We start from the raw sequence: 17,251 nt of genomic DNA, 5'->3' as shown, positions 1-17,251 counted from the left end.
AATAGATATATCGATGCCGTAATCGAAATTTATTGGGTATTGTGCGATGCAATTAATACACGTTTAATTACCGAAAGTATACACGCATAATGTAACAAGTCTTCTTTTCTTTTTTTTTTTTTTTTATCAAGTATGTACATACATATACTTTATTTGAAATATAATTGTAACACAATTAAAAATAAATATATAATTATGTAATAATATATATAATAATTATTGTTTATATCTCTTTATGTACAATAACTTGATTTGCGGCCAGTTACATGCAGATAATAATTCTTGCGCACACTTTATGCACGGATGCGCGTATAAGTTTAGGAGCAATTAACTACGGGTTTCGTTCCTTCCAGCACGTGATTCAAATACTCGCGAAATAATAGCCGAGGGTATAATTCGACATTTAATAACGCTCAATAATTTTAATCTCGTTCAGTCTCCAACATATTGACAGATGCACGGCAGAGCTGAAGTTTACCATTAAAGGAGCAAGGATTACGTGACACAAGTGGCGCAAACACATCGCCTAAGTAATTCCCGTAAAATCGATCGAATCAAAACGTTTAGTACTATTTATAAAGCGTTCATCTTTCTACGTCACATTTAAGAATATAACGAGACGCTATAAAGAGTTAAGACGCGAAGGGCGTGGTAATTATTTCACGTGCAAATTTTGTAATTACTTTTCTACGAGATCGAGACGAGGTAAAGTGATCTTCTCCGTTGTGCGATGCAGGTGTTTATTATCGAAAAGTCAGAGTGCTAACATGCGTGCACGCACGTGTTCTTTTTTTTTTTTTTTATCGCTTCCAGATTTGCGGAAAAATAAAACAAGAGAGGAAACAATATATTAGGGAAAACACGATAAAATTAAGTCGGATAATATAATAAAAGGTAAATCGAACGGACGAGTAATATGTTTGAAAAGTTGTGTCGATCGGTCAGTCATTTTTATGATAATCGCGTCGACATAGTTCGGTGATCGTTGAATCAATAATCGTCCAAATATGTTGCATCCTTCGGGTCCTCCAACCGAATCCTGTTCTTGCCGTTTCTCAAATGGACCGAGTTTGATTCGAAGTTAGGCAAATAAACCTCATTGCTCCTATAGGGAGTCTGAAAGAAAATGCCACCAATTAATTCTATTTAAATTAACGCATATTATAAAAAATCTTAATCTGTTTTTATTTCATTTTTAAATAATTTATTTAATTATTAATTTTTAGCATTATTCTTATTAAAATTTAATGGAGAAGCGAATTAATTAAATTGAAAAGAAATGTATGCAGAAAATATCTTCTCAATCTTCCCTTCCTAGCGTATATGAATAATTTTATTAATCCGAAATATTAAAAGTTCTAACTTACGTTGTCGAGAATCGCGATCACCAATTTGGGGATCTTACAACCCCCTTCGTCGCAATTTATAGCGCGCATAACAGGCAACGGTAACGAACGTTTCCTCGACTGTACACCTCGGCAATCCGGGTGATAAGGTTGCCGCCTGTAACAGCAATCCCGATTACATTTCGCTCATCTTCTAGCGGTACGAGAAAAGAAAAAGGTTCTTATCAGTGCGACACTTACTCGCAGTCCACTGCATCAACCCATGACTGATAATAGCACAGGAAAACAGCAAAAATAATTAAAGATCGCTGCACACATGTCTGAAAAAAAAGAACAAAGATTACGCTTTGCATAAATAATAATTTTTCTTTTTTTTTTTTAACTTGTCATTCTGCTTCGCTCCAAATTGCGTAGTCCTTCCATTTATTAATAAACTTAAGTTTTTAATTATCAAAAGGTCAGCGCGTTCGCGCCGGTACGTAAGGATAATCAAGAGTGCCGAAGGAAGAATGATCCGCGCGAAGTTATCGACAAAATATTAATGAACTCGTAATGAGTTTGCAGTACAAAGTACGCCAATCAACGCTAAGCCGATTTCAACGAAAACGACGTGGCCAAATTGACGTCGATGACGTGCGGAAGAGGATCGTGAAATCAGCTGTATTTCATCGCCCGCTAATAATGCAGCTGATTTTTTTTTTTTTTTTTTTTGCGACGCTAGAATAAGGAAAGGCGTCCTTATGAGGGAGCAGAAAAATAGGATTGATCCTAACGAGTGACGGAAAATCGCGGCTAAAGGTCATCTCGTTTGGTAGCGCGGTTAAGTAGCCGGCGTTTCTTTCGCGACGGCGATGGATCTAGCGCGAAATCGATATTCACATCGCTATTTATTCACCAGTGTGACAAAAATGATATAGAAAAAATACGGCGCCGACCAATTTGCAGCGTCGCGTTATTATTTCACCGGAGATGTTTTCGCAGCGAGGTTTTGCCCACGCTTCCTGAAGCTTTATTCGACTTTCCGCTCGCAGCTGCGGGTCGACAAAGGGGAAAGGTCGCGGGTCCGAAGTAGCTGAATGAATTTCGAAAGGCGTGCCTCACGCACAAAGCCAGTCTAATTTTGAATTTCATTTATCCGGCGCAAATCGGTTTAATATTTGCGCGATATCGTATAATCAACGATATCGCATTTGACCGTGTTTAACATTAAATCGCGCCGAAAGTGAGCAGTCAGCGCGCTTTGCTCCGCGCGCGTTACGTAATAGAGCAGTCGATGGACCTTGACTGTTGCGTAAATTCATCATCAAATTGGAAAATTATTCGACTCCAAGTCTCTTAGCTCTAATCGGTGAGATCTAAGTTTACACGCTTATAAGTCTCTTTTGTAACGAAGAATTCACGGAGTTTCTATTTCCAGCAACTGATCTTTCGTTTAATAGAATTATGAAGCGAGAACTCAAAGTGTGGCAGTATGTGAATTTTTTCTAAAAAAAATTCTCTCTTATTTTTTTTTTTAATCGCGTAGTGTTGGAAGTAGTTTCATAGATTTTTCGAAGCAATTTTCCCGGATTATGTTAATGAAACAAAATTTTTCGTCGTTGATTCAAGCCTCATCTCTGTCGATTCTCTCATAAAAGCTTTTTTTTTTTATGTAAAAATATATTTCTATTATTCTTCAGAAATCTACTTGAAACTTTAGTACAAGCAATCGTAGATCTTTATCCCGATACTCGTTTATAATCGATCGATGAAAAGAAATATTGCATCTAGCGAACGTATTAATTTCTCCTCCTTCGTTTCTTTTTTCCTCCCTCATTCTCATTAAGAAAACTTATCCGCGTCTTACAATGATGCATCTCAAGCGAAAATTCTTTCTACTTACAAATCAACGTACGTTCATAAAACACACGAAAGTGTTTCCTATTTCAATGTAAGACGAGAACTTTCCGATGCATAATGAAAACGTATTCTAACGAATAAGCTTCATGTCAATTTTATTTATTACTATTTTAAATTATTATTTTATGATTGGGATAAAGAAAGAAATGTTCCACAAATACAAAACAAAAATGTTATACATTTCTAATGCAATTTTTCCTTGCCCAAGAAACCCGTTTATAAACTCACTCGAAACTGTGCGCAAATATGCAATCATAGGTATATTGACGCAAGAGGCAATTAATTCATTTTCAACGCGTACGTCAGTAGAAATTCCAGGCCTTCAGAAATTCCTGCCTTCTCTAATTTTCATAAAAAAAAATTTTTTAGTTCATGAAGAAAACGCGAAGAATGTTTTATATCGTTATCGATACATGCAACGTATTTCCCTTCTTAAAATTATAATTGCAGAAATTTTAATTAAACGTGGGTTACATCCAATACTGATTGCTTGAACTAATAATAATCAATATATAATTTTCAAGTAGGCTTCGCATAACGGAATAATATAAAGCACACTTAAAAGTCCCTGCTTGATCATTATCGTGCAAGAAGTTTCGTTGTATAATAACAGTTTAACGCCAACGCCATTTCGATAAGCGGGATAATTCTCAACGTCGCTTCCAGGCATGTTAGCTTGCGCGATATGTTGCTTCTACATCCAGCATGAAATGTCTCAAAATAGAAATGTAGCTTTGAAGTATTTAAAAAATTACATTGTTATAAAAATATTCTCGACAAGTTAAAAAAAAAAGAACAACGCGATTACTAATGTAAAACAATTTTGTTCCTTGTCCCGTTGTTATTGAATAAGCAGAGAAAATTGCGAACGCGAAATTTAAAAGCGGCGCACGTTCATTCACGTTTCGCGATTTGATCTATGTATAAATGCGTGGAAATATTAGTTGATATTCGTGTTAGCACAAAATTTATCAAAGAGCCCACGTCGATGGGACAGGCACGATAATAACATTGCACAGCCGATTTTAGTTAATTGGTGGCCGTAATTGCGGAAATTATGCAAATTAATTGCTGCGCGTTTAATAAGGCTCGGAGTCTCGCAATCGATTCGATTACATGTTGAATTCCGAATCATCTTCTCACTTAAGAAAATCCGTAGCTTCTAATGAAATTACGATCCAAAATTAAATTCATTGTTTTATTATTAATGCCACCGTTATAACGATCGTTGACTTAGCGAGATAAATCTAGAGTAAACGTAGGTGTCAAAGTTAATTAACTCGGAGAAGAAGTTCTATTAGGTTCTTCTAAATAAAATACATTTATAAATAATTAGAATAAAATACGGAATGTGAACCGTCTGGTTACATGGAGAACATCATGTATCATTAGCTCAATTAAAAAACGATGTTTGTAAAGGGATAACACGGCTGTTAAAGAATGTCGCATTATTAGAACCGCGTAAACGAAGACAAATACGACTAGCATGACGACACGATCATATTAGTTCGCGATACTACGTCCTTGAGGATGGTATTAATTATTAAATAACACCGTGCGTGGACAACCTTAACTCGCATCCGTCTTCGTTTACGCGATGGCACCGTGCCGAGTGTCGACCACTCATCCTTGTTAATCCAGCTGCATGGAACATGATCTCATTTTTGAAACCAGCGCAGACTTAATTCCCCGCATTCTTGTTCAGCTCGTTCGTGAAACATTACGCGAGCTACGCAGAAATTGCGTAGGATCATCCTAGATTTGGGAACATTTATTCTTTGTCGAAAGGTCACAATGCACGTACGATATGTGGATATCTTTCGATCACCGGCAAATAATTTGCGTTCGTTATTCGTCCGAGCGACAATTACAATTACCGAATGGACGAAATACGATCGTAAACTAGTAACAATTTCAGCGGTATAATCGTCGTCCGAAAGCAGGCATTCACGCGTAAACCGTTTCAACGCGATACTGTTATCAATTTATAAAGAAAAACGATACTAATAATAGAATCACGTCCATCAAATTTCCCCCTTTTTTTTTTTTTTTTTTTAATTCTTATCTTTCTTAAATATTATATTTCCTCTTTTACTCCGTCAAAAAGCAACTAATTACTGATTTTCATCGTGCAAAAAGAAGTATTTCGAATGTGGAAGATGCCAATTAATAATTAACATTAGCATATTTTCCATCTCGCCGCATTTATTACCCAGAATAATTTCGAGATAAGCGGAATTTGAAAAAGCTTGATACGATTTAAATCCTACGTAAGTATATTAAGCTGTTATTTAATTAAGTCCCAACCGAAGATTAGGTATATGGTAAACAGTAATATATGGACTAATTTGGTCGCTGGATCCGAATGAATTGTAAATAGATAGAACAATAATGCATATATCACGTTATGATAAGTAGCATCCTAATAATCAACAAATAATCAAATGTAACACGGAGATAAATCAAGCGGAAAATATATTAATGTCATATTCGAAGTTTACAAAATTATTATATTTTATACAGCAGCGAAATCTTGTAATTCCGCGAATTTTACTCACTCTCGAATTTTGATATCGGGCGGATACATATACAGGGAGGTTCATTTCTTTTATGCGTTGCTTTTTTTATTCACCCTCTTATTGTTTCTTTGCAGCGATATCAATTACCAAGGCCGATAAATTGGTGAACTTACGAGCACTCGTTATTTTCGGGGAAGCTTTACCCATTGTTTGTGTTAACTAGGGGTGGCAGAGTCGCGCACCCTCCGCTACAGTGGATTTATAAAGCGAAGTGGCGTGCGTACGCGAGGGAAAAAAAATTAATAAATTAAATGGCGTTAAACGGCGCTTTGTCCTGGCTGTTGTATCAAGGATGCCACGTCATATATGTTTAATTACATTTTTCTCATCGCGATGGGGTATTCTTACAACCGATATTGCTTCGTTTTACACCGTAATTTATGAGACCATTATGCTCGCCGTCGCGGCGGTTTATTTCCCGCACGCAGCCAGAGAGATAAATTTTTCCCCCGCGCTCGGTTTTCGAAAAACATTTCCCTTCTTAAGTAAATTTAATCGTTTCGCAGACGTTTCGCGCAGTAACAAATTGCCATTTTTATTCTCGGCTCAACTTGCAATTGCATTTATGCGAGAGCTTTACTTATATTGCGAGTCATTTTGTGAATATCATTACTTATGATTAAAACGAGGGAACGCAGTTGGAATTTATCACGCAGCGTCTTAACGAAGGTTTTAGAGACCGATCCCCTTTGAGGCTAATAAGAGACGGATCCTTTGAAAAGAACTAACAATATCAAAAAATAAAAGAACGAGGAAGATGAGAAACTTTAAGCGGAAATAGCGGTTGGCTCTTCCTTAGAATTTGAATGCGAAATATCGAAAGGTCGCTACAAATGGTGACCTTCATTTTATTTCAAATTGATCAAAGGATCGACCTATAAAATATCTCTGGGATATACATCTTGCATATTCACTCTAAAATATCGCAAACTCAATCAGCTCTATTTCGAATCCAGCACTTGCGCAAGTGGAAAAGAAAAAGGGCAAGAGATAATAAAAAGGAAAAAAATATTCCTTCCAGGTCTCACAATCAATCTCTGAATAATGCGTGAAAATGCACGGTTCATCTGACATCTTACGTCATCTGACGTGCATAAAAGCCTCGATAAAATAGTCGAGTACATGCGAGCTTTTACGTCCGTAAATACTTTACGACTGTTCGCTCAAAGTTTCCTCTCAGATTTAAATTCATATGCCTGCGAAAGCGGGACATCGTCGCGGGTTTTTTTTCCCCCCCCCCCCGACAACTTGATGCTGATAAACGATCCCGACTCGATTCAGCCGCGTAATCGAGCGGCGGACTTGCTCACTCGTTCGATCGCAGCTTTATTGGCGAATTAACGACGCGTTTCGCTTTCGAGTGAGTAGGCGTTTATCGGGAGGGAAAAGGGCGACGGATAACGAGAGATGTATGAAGAAGAAACCGAGATCGACAAGATAGAAACGAGGAGGATTAAAAGCTGGGACAGGACGAAGCCAGACGGGGTGCGAAACTCACCCGTCGAGGGGGGGTGCACGAAAGAAGAAGCGAAGAGAACGAGAAACAAGCTCGCGGTAACGTTTCGGATGTGGGACGTCGCGGCGTCTCTCGGTCTGGCACACGAAAACCATCGCAAGCGTCTCTTCCACGTTTTCTCCCCCTCGCCGCTTTATCTCCGATTATCAGCAATCGCCATTAAGCCACACGTCGATTCGCCGTTCACCAATCTTATCGTCGCGACGCGATCAAAATTGCGTAGGCAACGAGATACCCGTTTGATACGATTCCCTCGTTCATTAATTACCGCAAATTTTTTTTTTTTCTTTTTTTTTTATTCCCGACCTCTTCGTTTCGATAAAGGATTTGCCCGCGGGTCTATCGTCCTTCGACGATACGAAACGTAAGAATACTCATTTTTCCATTTTTCCATTCTTTGACTCGAGATTGTTTTCCCTTAAAAGTCGGTCAGTCGAATCGCCCGAGTGTTTTGCTAAATAGCCTTCCGAGTTCATCGTTTTTGCCTGCCGAGAGACGTCAAGTGTTATTATTCGACGCTAAATCGTAAAATTCTTCATCTATTTTCGTTTATTGCGCTGGCATCGTTATAGGCTTTATCGTTTTAATTTAGTTTAGTGTTTAACTTCTACCGATAGTAAGGCAAGCGATAGGAACGTTTCACGATTAACATACTAACGCTAAAAAATTGTTAATCCGGGAGGCACACTTAATTAAAGAAAAATAGTATTATCGAATATTTAACGTTAACGAAAAATACGTAATAAAGTCTCGTGACCATCAAGACCGTTTCATCACGGTCATTGTATATACAGCATCTCTAACTGGCAACGAATATGGAAACTTTATGCATTCTCTGGCGACTACTCTGACCAGACGTAGTGTCTGCAGCATCCGCAACGATTACATTTGCCCTTTGATACGCAGCTTGATAGTTCCGGTCGACGAGCATATATCGTGAATTTTACACTCGGAAAACTAACTTACGGCTCAGATACCGAGCTAAAAAAATTCAGGACCCTGAGATTTTGACGGCAATAGCAGCGTCTCTTCGCGAAATACTTGAGAAACGTGAAATAATTATTTCTCGATATCATAAACATGTAATTGATCTAATTAAAAATTAATAATAGCTATAAATTTTTTTCGTTACAACCAAGTATTAAAAAAAAATAAAAAGAATGTATTTTCTAATTGAGTAAGAATTCGTCATTTTTAATTCGGTTTAACAGGTTTGCGACGTGGCTTGTGACATTTCGTATACCGTAGGACATATTGTTACAGCAGCGATGATAGTCGAGCTCGTAATCCATTCGACAAACTGTTGCTGCAAACGCGATGACACGCATTGTCACAAGTCTCGCCCAATCGACATCCATTTTTGTTGGATTTTTCTTTTGACGTGATTCAATTCGCAAAAGTGTCGCGTGTGCAAAGATGACTATTTGGAAATGGACTGGAACGAACCCTTCCGATTTGCTCTCGCTCTCGCGAACGTAAAGAAATACACGAGAAATGACAGAGTGGTTGTGCACTTCTTGTGAATTTAAAATATATATATTTTTTTTTTTTTTGCAAATAATTTGTCAAGCGTCGAATAATGCGCGATGAAGGAAAATATTTCAACGTAATCCGCGGATAGAAATATGAATAGACGCAACTTTACGCGTCATCGCGAGAAATTTATCTTAGTCTGAAAAAAATGACATAGATACATTTATTTAAAAAAAAAAAAAAAGAAAGTTGTTTTCCTCTTTTTTTCTTTCGCTAAAAATTGTTTGAAATTAAATTCAATCCACTCTACGAAAATAGTTGGATTCCCGCAGCAATGCGATGCGGAGAACAGATTCGGAATGGTCGCAGGAATATTTTCACGTGGAGATGTACGTGGAAATGTACGAAACGAGATGCACTTCTCACCCTCCAATTTTTACTGCTTCCCTATCGCAACGATAAACTGGAGTACGCGAGTTCGATTTGCAACACGATCGACGACGACTAATCTTCCATAAAAAAAGCCGCTCTCCAAACTTTACATCGAACTTTTTACGATCTTCGGCACGGATACAACTTTCGTGACAGCAAGTTATTAAATATGTGGGTGTTTAAATTGACCCGTATTTTCGTTGAGTAAAAAATTAAAATCAGATCTTTAAAATCATTCAGATTTTTAAACAAAAAAAATTAATAATAATAATTAATAAATAAAGGAAAAGAAAAATAAAATAAAATAAGAAATGAAAAGAGAAGATATGAGTCAATAATTTTTAATTGACACTCACGATTGTCATGTTGCTGACGGGGAGGACTTTCCGCTCAGATTTTCGCTAATTAATCTCGGTAGCGCTGATCCCGTAATTTTCGGAATCCCACCTCAGTCTTCCTTTTCCTTTTCCTCAGAAAAAGCGGATCTCGTCACGACTGACGGTTAGCGCCGGTGGACCGTGGAGACCCGGGTGCGATTGGTAGCCAAGGGGGTACGTCTCGGTACCGCTAAATAGCCAGAAGAGACCAGAAAGAGCTCCGAGAGTTTCGAGGTCAGAGGGCGAATGATTGGTGGTACTCGCGCGGGTCACATTTATACCGCGGGTTCTTCTCTCTTTCTCTCGCATTCTCTCTCTCACTTTCAACCCCCCTCGTCGCACTTTGCCACCCCCTACTCTGTTTCTATCCCCCGTTCTTCGTGAAGCTCGTGAGAGCGGATCGGCTCTCTCTGGTGGGCGCCACGTATCCACCTCCACCGTCGCCGATGGACGTACGCATTCCTCCTCTGCTCGTCCTCCTGCTCATCCGAGGGTACGTGGCACCGTGTCCTTTTACGTCACTATCATTACCTCGGTCTCCACCCAAAAGGTATGACGAGAGAGAAAAAGAACGGGGGATGGAAAAGAGAGAGTGAAAAAAAAAAAAAAGAGAAAGGTCGAATTTCGTTTGCGCAAAACTAAAATGAAAAGTCGCAACTGAGAGATAGAGACGTGATTGTTGTAGCTACGAGGGCGTACGTACATGCTTCGGGTACAAACAGCTCGTAAATAACGTCCTAGCAAGAGTACAAGGGGATTTTCATTGTCATAGCGTGAAAGGTGGTAAGCGGCGGAATACACACTTGCTACGAGTTTTCTTCGAATACGCTTATATCGATAGCCCGGGGCTCGTCTTTTTACTTGAAGCTCGCAAAAAATTTTGATGCTTCAGCATAGTTGAATATTTCCCTATTGTTCAGTAAAACATAATGAATTTTATGATTTCGACTTTAATATTTTCCGCTTTGGTATTTACGAGCAAAATGCACCAAGTGCGCGCAGTTAGAAATTACAGCGGTTTCATTATTTCACTCTTTTATGAAATAAAATCTTTTGTCTCGTTATGTAAAATCGAGAATCTTATTCACATATTTTACGTATGTTTTAAATATTTGTGAAAGGATATTTTTTTACACGCGTATTTCTTTGTGCGCGCGTAATCAATATAATTATTTTCGAAGCCTGCGTTCATGAAATTAACGATACTTTTTACTTATCGAGGGTCGAACCGACGCCAATTGCGTTACCAACATTTAATCGTAGCAATTCAAGGGAAAGATTATGATGGATCATGGATCTGTTTATGACAAACGGCAATCTTTATCGTCGAGACATGCGTAACGACTGTGAATGTGCATTCAGTGCATCAATCTTAATGACGATGGGCGCCCACATACGCGCAGCAACGAAATACTATGAGATGCCGACGCGATCCGCGGAGCGTAAAAGATTATTCTTAAGAATCGCAGTCTCTCTGACGAGTTGCTTACGCGAGATATCTATACACATGCGAATGTTGATTGCACAATGCATGTAACCGCAATTCCATTCACGGTGATGCAAGGAAATCTTACGTCCTTACTTCCAAAGGAAAAACGCTCGGGTTCTCCTTCTCTTTTTTTTTATTTTACTCTTATATATCAAGGATGGAAAATAAGTATATGAGAATTATAAAAATATAAAAGTTCTTGGAAGTTTTACAAACATATAAGATACAATACTTCTCTCGTGATATTTTATAACAGTCTGCGATCTCGATCAATGTTATATTTTTAGTACCACGAACTCTGATATCTCTTTGCTGTTTCCGAAAAGGATCCGGGGGAATTCGATCAATCGATTTGAGTTAATTAACTTTTGCTCATGTAGATTTCGTCAAAAAGCATGGGGAAGATCTATCAAACGTGAGCATAACGCGAGAAATTAGTTTATCTACGCGATTTTTCGTGTATCCGTCCTACATTAAAATATCAAGTAGTACGAACAAATGTACGCGTCGGCAGATAACGCGGACGACAGAATTAAGTTTATAATATGCACTTGCGTCTAGATATGATGAACAAAATCATCGAATCGATTAATGCGATAAAATTATGCTCGCATACCTTATTTTTTACAACCGCTACACCAATTAGAGAAATTATGAGAATATTTCACGCATTTTTTTTGTCACGCAAAAGTTCTTTATACTTATTAATCATTTATAATTTCAATTTTAATTGCGCTGCCTAGTTTTATCGATTGTCGTGTGACAAGTTTCTATAAGTCTCTCTTAACGTAATAAGAAATTAATAACGAATAAAGGCAATTCATTAATGGCAAATTGTATGCCCGTCAACCAAAGACTGAGAACAGACTTCTCGACGTCTTTGTTTCTAATTCCTTCGAAGATTCTGTACAATTCAGTATTCGTAAACGGAATTGTTACGTAGAAGCGCTTATCTTCAATGGTAATAATAATACTATTGCTGGAGGGCATTCCATCAGCTTGGCGATCTGATTAACGCAGCTTTATGCAATTTTTATCGTAACTATAAAAAAATCATGCGTGCGCTATTTTTTAAAAGACCCCAACTACGAAAAAAAAATCATGCGACTTACCAATCTGCATGAGCTTCAGCGGAGTTGTAGAATTCTGGCGGCGGCTGTAACATAAAATAAAACATATTAATGTAGACACGATACTAAGTTAATAAGGATAATTAAAAATAAAGGTAAAAGAGATATGTTAGTGTTTAAATTAATGTAAAGGTGAGGCTTTAATTTGATAAAGATTTTCTTTAAAAAATAATTTATATTTACCTAAAAGTTGCTCCGCCGAGGCATGATGCTCTTCCTGAGCCTGCTCCTCCTCTCAGATGGGACGTGTCGAGTCATCCTTCCGCGCACAGGAAACTCGCGAACGCGCCCGGGTGAAGTTACAATCGCGAAAATTATATTGATCACTTTTGCGCGTTCCTGTCCGGCACTCGCGTTTAGAATAAAGCCATGCGAAAAAATTACGACCGAATACTTAGCGGAACTCCCGGAACGACCGACGAACCGGCTGCGGTTCGTATAATTAATAATATCGCCGGTGACGACACTTTCGTTGACATGCAGCTGCGTCGATCTGTAACAAACAAAAATATATAATTTAATAAACGGCTCGATTATCAGCTAATTCGGGCGTTACACCAATTTTTTTTACAGATAGGATTATTGAGAAGACGCGCATTCAAAGCGTTCAAACTTGGCTGCCAGAGAAATGTTGCTTTACTTGTTTTTATTAAGTGTCGAGCTGTATAATTATATTTTAAGTTAAATTCAGTTAAATTTATATTAAATTTCGAATTTTGTTTTATATTAAATTTCATATAATTTTGAAATGGTAATATAAAAAGTTATACAATAATACCTATCTATATATTTTAATAGTGTATTTAATTTAATTTTCTTTTTCATAAATTGCCACGAGCGTTACAAATATTTAAAATAAAAATTAAGTTAAGCTTGCAAAACAGTGCGAATTTTGCAATCGTAATATTTATATAAATAGATTTAAATACTTCAAAAAACAGTCGTAATAGTAGAATTTCCAGGAATTAAAACGATTAAAAATCGAAGCCGACGGCGAGCTTTAATCACCCTCGCGACTATGAAACCGCGGGATAATTTTGCGCTCCGGACTTTTGTTGCTTCTTTAATAACCAAGCGTGTTAGGTACAACACGCCCACAACTTTTCCATAATTGCATTTAACAGCTGATTTAATCATTTACGTAATCAAGGCAGCCTAGTTGACAATTGAACGTCGAATGACAGCATGCGCGGCAAACGCATTGATCGCTAAACCTTTGCCTTTCCTTCTTTTACCACTCTTTATCGTCACTTTATCGACATTATTATGTTACGCAAATCTAAAAATTAGTCAAAGCTCGCTTTACTACTCTTCTTTCTCGATCTTGTAATCGAATTTCTTTCTTTAAAGCAATAAAATTTTAATACAAATTCTTAAACATAGAAAATCACATTCAGGCACATTAAAAATAAAATAAAAATAAAAAAACAATGTTAAATAAAATCCCAAGTTTGAGAAAACTAATTTAGGTACATACGATATCAGTAGGCACTTAATATAAATTTAATCCATATTATATCTCTCTCAGCTTTGGCTTTATCATCGCGTTCACAAAGGATTTGCTTCCGTCCATTGTCCTTTCCATTTCTGGAGGGACAAATAAGACTGAAAAACGAAGAAGCGGATATTTTCTGACGGGGCGGGATTGACGGAGGGTCAATCCGCAAGTTTCTGATAGAAAATTATATGTATACGTGTATCGTGCGTTTATGGCTGTGTGAGTTTTGTGTGGGCGTCGGCGCCGACAGTTAATTCCGCGTGCATCATGAACTTTATAGATTCGCGGAGCCGAAGCGATCTCTGGGTAATTCTGTGGCCTCCAAAATCTGTGGAGTCACATTCGATCCACCCTTGCCTTCACGATTTACTGAGGGGTGACTGAGAAAAAAAAAAAAACTCCCCGATTACGGCGGAGCGCGATTGAACCCACGACGAAGGTCGATGACTTCGACAGTCATAATCGCGGTAACGATGGATTTTTCTTCTACTACGATTTTTACGACGTTGTTTCGCGTCGACAATCTTTTATTGAGGGACTTTCAAAGGGCCGAAACGTGAGAATTAAAGGGTTAAAGCTGATAATTCGCTATCTCGACACCCTAACGTAAATTAATTTTTTATTCACGCTGAAACGTTCTCCATTGTTCTCCAAACACTTAACTTCTCTCAACACATCAGTTTCAAATATCATTCTGCCTGAGAAAATAAAGAGATTTCTCTCAATGTGATAGTCTTCTTGCTTCATATTTTTAATCCAATTTATTTCATAAATAAAACTTTTTTCGTACGTATTTCGGACGAGTCAATCAACAATATAATACAACAAAATAAGGTATTCTATATAAGAGATTTTGTGAGCACACGTGAATATGTGCGGGTCTAATTATTCAGTTTTTTTTTTCTATTTACCAAGATAACTCTCGGTAAATCTTGGTATCTAATGACGACGTTCGTTTCGACAACAAAGTGTTATTTCCCTTCCTGACCGAATAAACAGTTTAGCTTATTTTTGGATCTACAGACATCATGAGAAATTTGTTAAACAGGCGAACGCTTTTAGGAAGACGCGACTAAAACAGCAGCCTACGACTGTCGGGCGTCTAATAAAATTATATACATATAATATGAGCCTGAGAATCCATGGTATAACTAAAGAATAAAAAATTACGTACCTTGATACTTTCAGCGAGTGTAAAAAATAAATTCCTTTATCACATAATTAATTTCTTTCCTAATTAAATATCAACGTTTCTTTTGTAAATTTCGTGGAATACGTAAATTTTATTGTAAAGCACACGTTCACATTCAACTGAAACCTTTTTCTTTTTAAATAAAACGTCAGTTGCAAACAGTAACTCGCGTTGGTGAAACCGGACTATAGTGAATTTATTAAAATTTACATCTCTTTATTTTACTATACATACATATGTATTGCCGAAGCAAGTAGGACATACGTTATGTCTTTTCGTGGCGAAAAGCGCTTTGTGGTGTCATCTGCCACCGTAACGATCAACTAACTTGCAACTAACTATAGATGGCACATCGAACGCGGAAAAAATCGTTCCGCAACGTTCCGCGTCCTGTACTTTCGTATTCGTTTGGTCTTTCATCGTCGCGACTGAATAAGCTGAATCGTTCTTGTGCATGTTAGGTGAGAATTATCGAGGCCCACCGTAACTAAACGGCGTCGAAGGGAAGACCGAAGGTGCGGAAAGCATCGAGGGAAGTAAAGCGAAACTCGTACGAGGGAAAAACCGATATAGCTGAAAGACGCTACCTCCGAAGTCGAAGTCCTGTCATTAACGAGTAAAAAGGTAATTAATTCTCCGATAAAATCGAGTCCGATTGTCAAACGACGTACTGCGCGGGACGAGAGAACGTACGTATAAAAGCAGAGTGCCGAAACGACAAGAATAATAAATGATAAAATGGCGAATTATAATTCTACAAAGGGGTTAGGTCACAACTTGGTCGTAAATCTCGTTGGCTGCGCGGGCAAAAATAACATTTCTCATAGCTGAACGTTTCTTTCCGGCGACTAGATGCATTGAGAAACGCAGACCACGATGACCAAGTACTTTCAGCACGAGCTTTTTTTTTTTCTTTTCTTTTTATTTATTTCGTTTTACTGGGTTGCAAAATGGAAGTCAGTTAGGTCTAGGTGAACGTGTATAAAATTAAATTCACTCTCGTGCTCGCATTTTTATGAATTTATATATAGAAAACGATATAGATTAACTTTAATATCAATTTAATATTTTATTAAATTAATATTAAATTGGATATTATTTCCGATTAAATACCTAACGAACTGTTTGTTGAACTAATCAAATTCGTTTGCGTAGATGCCTAACATAAAGTTGCAAAGCTCAGACGGCGAGGTATTCGAGGTCGACGTTGAGATAGCTAAATGTTCGGTCACTATCAAGACTATGTTAGAAGATCTAGGGATGGACGAAGACGAGGAAGAGGTTGTGCCTTTGCCAAATGTAAACTCTGCAATTTTGAGAAAGGTTATACACTGGGCTACGTATCATAAGGACGACCCTCCACCACCTGAAGACGACGAGAACAAAGAAAAGCGCACCGACGATATCAGCTCATGGGATGCAGATTTCTTAAAGGTGAAAATCTTTAATGACTAAAATAATATTCAAATAATGTGTAAATATTAAAAAAAAAATTATTAAAAGTACTACGCTTATTTCCTCTATACGATTTTATAATACGAAAATGTTTATTGTACAGGTGGATCAAGGAACTCTTTTCGAATTAATTTTGGCGGCCAATTACCTCGACATCAAAGGTCTCTTAGACGTCACATGCAAAACCGTCGCTAACATGATCAAAGGCAAGACGCCGGAAGAGATTCGTAAGACATTCAACATTAAGAACGATTTTACAGCCTCCGAGGAGGAGCAAGTACGCAAGGAGAATGAATGGTGCGAGGAGAAATAAATTGCGATTTCTTACCCGGAAATCCTTTAAATGTTAAATGACTCGTCATTGCGTTATTAGATATCGAATTTAATTAGAACTTCATTACTACTCTAATAAATTTTTAGTTATATTTTTTGGGAAAAATTCAACAATTTTGTTCAATATAAAGTTCTAATTGTATATTATAACTGTGGTCAGAATCGAATAACATGTATTATGTAGGACCATCGTTATTTATTTCAATTAAATAAAGATAGAATAATATGTATGGATTAATTTATGATGTATACGCTCTTATGTCACACTTCTTAAAATCCGATCTTTAATATTATCAAGCTTTGATAGTACATGACGTTAAATGTCATTATATTATAATTTCACCTAGTATAATATTATAAATTATATGTAAGAATATGTTGTGTACACACATGTGGTTTAACGATATTAATAAAAGTGAAAAGTAATTATTTATATCGTTATTTTTTACTATACCTTCCAAATCCTTAAATTATTAAAATTCGTAAGTTAAAAACATTTTCTATCTATAACTTTTATTTCGAATTATATTAT

The 17,251-nt window shown here is 37.2% G+C and overlaps 2 protein-coding genes across 2 annotated transcripts; one reads left to right on the top strand and one right to left on the bottom strand.

The window, feature by feature from the left end:
- Nucleotides 1-723: 723 nt before the first annotated feature.
- Nucleotides 724-9,947, bottom strand: LOC139111353 (uncharacterized). Its single transcript, XM_070671608.1, has 4 exons — nucleotides 9,602-9,947; nucleotides 1,587-1,666; nucleotides 1,368-1,503; nucleotides 724-1,116 (listed from the first exon to the last, which is right to left on the bottom strand). Exons 1-4 carry the CDS (start codon nucleotides 9,608-9,610, stop codon nucleotides 991-993), a joined length of 351 nt encoding a protein of 116 aa, XP_070527709.1. The 5' UTR covers nucleotides 9,611-9,947; the 3' UTR covers nucleotides 724-990.
- Nucleotides 9,948-15,288: 5,341 nt separating this feature from the next.
- Nucleotides 15,289-17,152, top strand: Skpa (SKP1-related A). The gene is made up of 3 exons (XM_070671599.1): nucleotides 15,289-15,555; nucleotides 16,087-16,365; nucleotides 16,490-17,152. The coding sequence occupies exons 2-3, from the start codon at nucleotides 16,087-16,089 to the stop codon at nucleotides 16,697-16,699; spliced, it is 489 nt and encodes a 162-aa protein (XP_070527700.1). The 5' UTR covers nucleotides 15,289-15,555; the 3' UTR covers nucleotides 16,700-17,152.
- Nucleotides 17,153-17,251: the final 99 nt, after the last annotated feature.

Source organism: Cardiocondyla obscurior, linkage group LG23 (genome assembly GCF_019399895.1).
Source record: "Cardiocondyla obscurior isolate alpha-2009 linkage group LG23, Cobs3.1, whole genome shotgun sequence".
Lineage (NCBI taxonomy): Eukaryota > Metazoa > Arthropoda > Insecta > Hymenoptera > Formicidae > Cardiocondyla > Cardiocondyla obscurior.
This window is presented reverse-complemented; position numbering and strand designations above follow the sequence as displayed.

Excerpts from the sequence above, each read along its gene's own strand:
- Skpa (XM_070671599.1), top strand. The coding sequence starts at position 16,087 with ATGCCTAACATAAAGTTGCAAAGCTCAGACGGCGAGGTATTCGAGGTC. Across the intron at positions 16,366-16,489 it reads GGGATGCAGATTTCTTAAAG|GTGGATCAAGGAACTCTTTT; the intron begins GTGAAAATCTTT and ends TTTATTGTACAG.
- LOC139111353 (XM_070671608.1), bottom strand. Across the intron at positions 1,504-1,586 it reads GTTGATGCAGTGGACTGCGA|GCGGCAACCTTATCACCCGG; the intron begins GTAAGTGTCGCA and ends TTGCTGTTACAG. Across the intron at positions 1,117-1,367 it reads TGATCGCGATTCTCGACAAC|ACTCCCTATAGGAGCAATGA; the intron begins GTAAGTTAGAAC and ends ATTTTCTTTCAG.